This window comes from Sinocyclocheilus rhinocerous, unplaced genomic scaffold, assembly GCF_001515625.1.
Source record: "Sinocyclocheilus rhinocerous isolate Xijiao unplaced genomic scaffold, SAMN03320098_v1.1 scaffold2967, whole genome shotgun sequence".
In the NCBI taxonomy this organism is placed as follows: domain Eukaryota; kingdom Metazoa; phylum Chordata; class Actinopteri; order Cypriniformes; family Cyprinidae; genus Sinocyclocheilus; species Sinocyclocheilus rhinocerous.
The window spans coordinates 33296-36978 of NW_015634034.1; the positions used below are offsets into that span (position 1 = coordinate 33296).

At 35.9% G+C, this 3683-nt stretch overlaps 1 protein-coding gene across 1 annotated transcript in view; it reads left to right on the forward strand.

The window, feature by feature from the left end:
* Positions 1 to 3683, forward strand: part of LOC107745288 (denticleless protein homolog) — a 13515-nt gene that overhangs the window by 1737 nt on the left and 8095 nt on the right. The window contains exons 5-12 of the mRNA XM_016559138.1: positions 267 to 387; positions 984 to 1049; positions 1138 to 1238; positions 1420 to 1493; positions 2453 to 2552; positions 2654 to 2743; positions 2841 to 2857; positions 3009 to 3037. Of these exons, the coding sequence (XP_016414624.1) occupies positions 267 to 387; positions 984 to 1049; positions 1138 to 1238; positions 1420 to 1493; positions 2453 to 2552; positions 2654 to 2743; positions 2841 to 2857; positions 3009 to 3037 (598 nt within the window). The remainder of the gene's footprint in view (positions 1 to 266; positions 388 to 983; positions 1050 to 1137; positions 1239 to 1419; positions 1494 to 2452; positions 2553 to 2653; positions 2744 to 2840; positions 2858 to 3008; positions 3038 to 3683) is intronic.

Here is a 3683-nt window from a genome sequence, read left to right on the forward strand (position 1 = left end):
GAATGTACAGCGCTCTCTTCCACCTTCAATACCACGACTGAGGTGCCCTTGAGCAAGGCACCGAAGCCCCAACTGCTCCCCGGGCGCCGCAGCAAAAATGGTTGCCCACTGCTCCGGGTGTGTGTTCACGGTGTGTGTGTGTTCACTGCTGTGTGTGTGCACTTTGGATGGGATAAATGCGGAGCACTAATTCCAAGTATGGGTCACCATACTTGGCCACATGTCACTTCACTTTTTTTCACTTAAATGGAAATATTAATTTACAGGTAACAGCGTCTGGTGACCAAACGGCGTGTCTGTGGGATGTTATTACTGGTGACCTGCTAGGAACATTTAAAGGACATCACTGCAGTCTTAAATCAGTGGCTTTTTCCAAGCAAGAGAGAGGTAAATTCTACTATTATGTAAGACTACACCTATCGTCAAAATAGCATACTCTACTGTGCAGTATGAATACCGTAAATTATGTATGCATGAAATATGTCAATAACACTACTTTAGTTATGTGCAATATACTGATAATGTATCCCGTAATGCACCTTCAGATATAATCAACCATTATAACATCTTTCTTGATGCGTGTTTTGTTTGTTCTGGTAATAAATATTATTTATTTTATTAAAAAAATGTTTAAAGAGAACTGAATTAAAGCCGTGCCGTTTAATAAGATGTTGTAGCAATTTATTAAAAAAATTGCACACAATTTTTAAACCGAAGTAGCGGTGTTATAGCTTATTAAAACTATTAATAATGGTTTTTCAGCAATTTAAATAAAATATAAATATTAGATGGGAAAAAAAATTCGAATGTGTTTAAGTTCAAATACAAAAAAATCCTATAACTGAAATGAAAATAAATGAACGATATAAAACATAATTCAAAATATTAATAAATACTGTAATAGTATATAAAAAAGTGTGTGTGTTTTCCTCAATTTATATTTATTGGTGGACTTTTTTAAACCGCTTGTTCTCTCAAAACAGCTGTTTTTAGCACTGGAGGCAGAGATGGGAACATAATGATTTGGGACACAAGATGCAGTAAAAAAGGTACTTCATTATTCTGACCACCAAATCTAAATCTTATGGCCATCAAAATGATTTCTAAAGCTCACAAAAATGTTTCAATCCATCACAGATGGTTTCTACAGGCAGGTAAAACAGATCAGTGGTGCCCATATGAAACCTGAAAAATACACACCTCAAACAAAGAAAAGGCGTGGGATGGCGCCCCCTGTGGTGAGTCAAACAGTCCACAGTGCGGAGACATTCATTTGCCAGCCGTGTGTTGGAAATGTATTGCAGTGTAATACAGCCTTGATATATCATAGGGATGCTCCTTGAGTGTTTTTTTATTTTATTAAACATTATATAACAACAGAAGTTCTATTTTACAAATTCAGAGATTTTGCCTTTTTAGGACTCCCAGCAGGGTGTGACGGTGGTTTTGTTCTGCGATGAGAACAAACTCATCTCCTCAGGAGCAGTAGATGGGTGAGTGAGTGCCTAATGGATTTGATGTATTTTTCATGGATTTCTTTTCATAAATATTATATGCTGCTACCTAGGGGTGTGCGATATATATCGTCTGCAATAATATCGTAATTGTTGTTTTAACGATGTGCGATTTGACATTATCGAGTATTTTGCAAAACCCATTCAAAACACCCCTACAGAGTTGCACAATCACATTACGTGAAGTCTAGACTAGAGTGCGCGTGCATTTAGTGTGTGTTCTTTCACTGCATGATTCAGTCTAATAAAATGCATTTAGAACGATCACAAAATTCAAGATATGGCGACAGAAAGTGTATATATTTATATAATTTCATATAGTTAATCAATATCACACAAAGAGTGTCGTTTCTTTCTCCAAAAATTACCATGATTACAAATGTCGCATTGATTTTTTTTTTAGTTAATCAATATCACACAAAGAGTGTCGTTTCTTTCTCCAAAAATGACCATGATTACAAGCATAGCATTGATTTTTTTTTTACAACCGTTCAAAAAACAGGAAGTTAATTAAGAAACTTACGTTTTTGCTCTATTTCGACGACAAAAATAATTCACAACACAGCCACAGCACTGTTTTTCGTCTCTGAGGAACATGAATCAACCATTTAAATGATTCGGTTCAGCCGCAGTGACTCACTTATTAACAAGTGACTTGCTGCCACCTACTTGCGGTTTTAATTTCACATTTATCACATGCATTTGTAATTGCAGGTTAAATGCATTCATGTCCTGCATTAAACAGTGTGTAAATACATCTAAATTCGAAAGATAATGGATGCTTTTAGAAAAATGGCTTTATAAAGGTAAAAATGCCCATAAAAGGTAAAAATCAATTTAAACGTATTGGAAAAGATTCGTTTCTATCACTGCTGTGAACTGACCGCCACACAGAATATGAAGAATATCAAAAACTTTAGGAGTCAGCTGTCCTTCAGCGGTCACAGTAACTCCTCATTTTATGTGAAGTCCAGTGTCAGCCCAGATGACCAGTTCCTGGCCAGTGGTTCAAGTGACCATCATGCTTATATATGGAAGGTAAGGACCGACCTAGAAAACTAGAAAGCTAACCGGTCTCGGTCTGTCTGAGAACATCTGTGGTCACTGTCTGCATTTATGACATTTTGTTTTTGTTCCAGATTTCAGACCCGAAACAAGCTCCCATGATGCTTCAGGGCCATAGCCAGGAAGTCACATCAGTGGCCTGGTGCCCCAGCGATTTCACCAAGGTTGGTACTTAAAGAAAAAGAAAAAAAACTACAAATCTCTTAGATGTATGGGCAGTTTATTCAATATAACAGTATAAAAGTTTTATATTGTCATTAGACTTGTGCCGGTATTCGGTAATGCGATGTATCATGGTAATGAATATGCACGATATTGTTATCGTGGGCACTTCTAAATACCTTGAATAATTATATATTACAAATAATTCAGAATTTTGAATGCATTTTAAGAATACTTTTCCCATAAACTGGTCAAAATGCACAACAGTAAAATCCAATCACCACCCAGAGTACCTGGTGGGTCTCTCTTTCTCTTTTTGTGAATTTTCTACTTTGTGTGTGCGTGTAACACATTTTATTTCAGATTCAGAGCTACTGGTTAAAAGTTTGGGATAATTAAGATTTTTTAAAGATTTTTTTCTCACCAAGACTGCATTTATTTGATTAAAAATACAGCAAAAATAGTAATATTGTGAAATATTATTACAATTTAAAATAACGGTCTATTTTAATATATTTAAAAAAGTAATTTATTCCTGTGATGGTGTAAAGCTGAATTTTCAGCATCATTACTCCAGTTTTCAGTGTCAGAAATCATTCTAATGCTCAATCATCTATTATTTATATTAATAATTAGGGATGTGACGAGATCCGACTGGTCTCACGAGAACGTGCAGATATCCTTGCAAAACAATTCGCAGTTTACATTAGATCAGCACAATTAATCGTTTAAAGATCGCGATCTCGATTCAAACACCCACGCAATCTTATTCCTGAATGACAACAGTTCAGCTATATCTATTACGACTGTTTCACATCGCGAGTGTCAGTGGAGCGTGAGAAGCACGTTTTGTCGCTGCCCATGTTTATGAATCATTCATGCTGCTGCTGGTCCAGAAAGAGCAACACAAACAGTCTTTTCAACCACACATCATTATTTCTG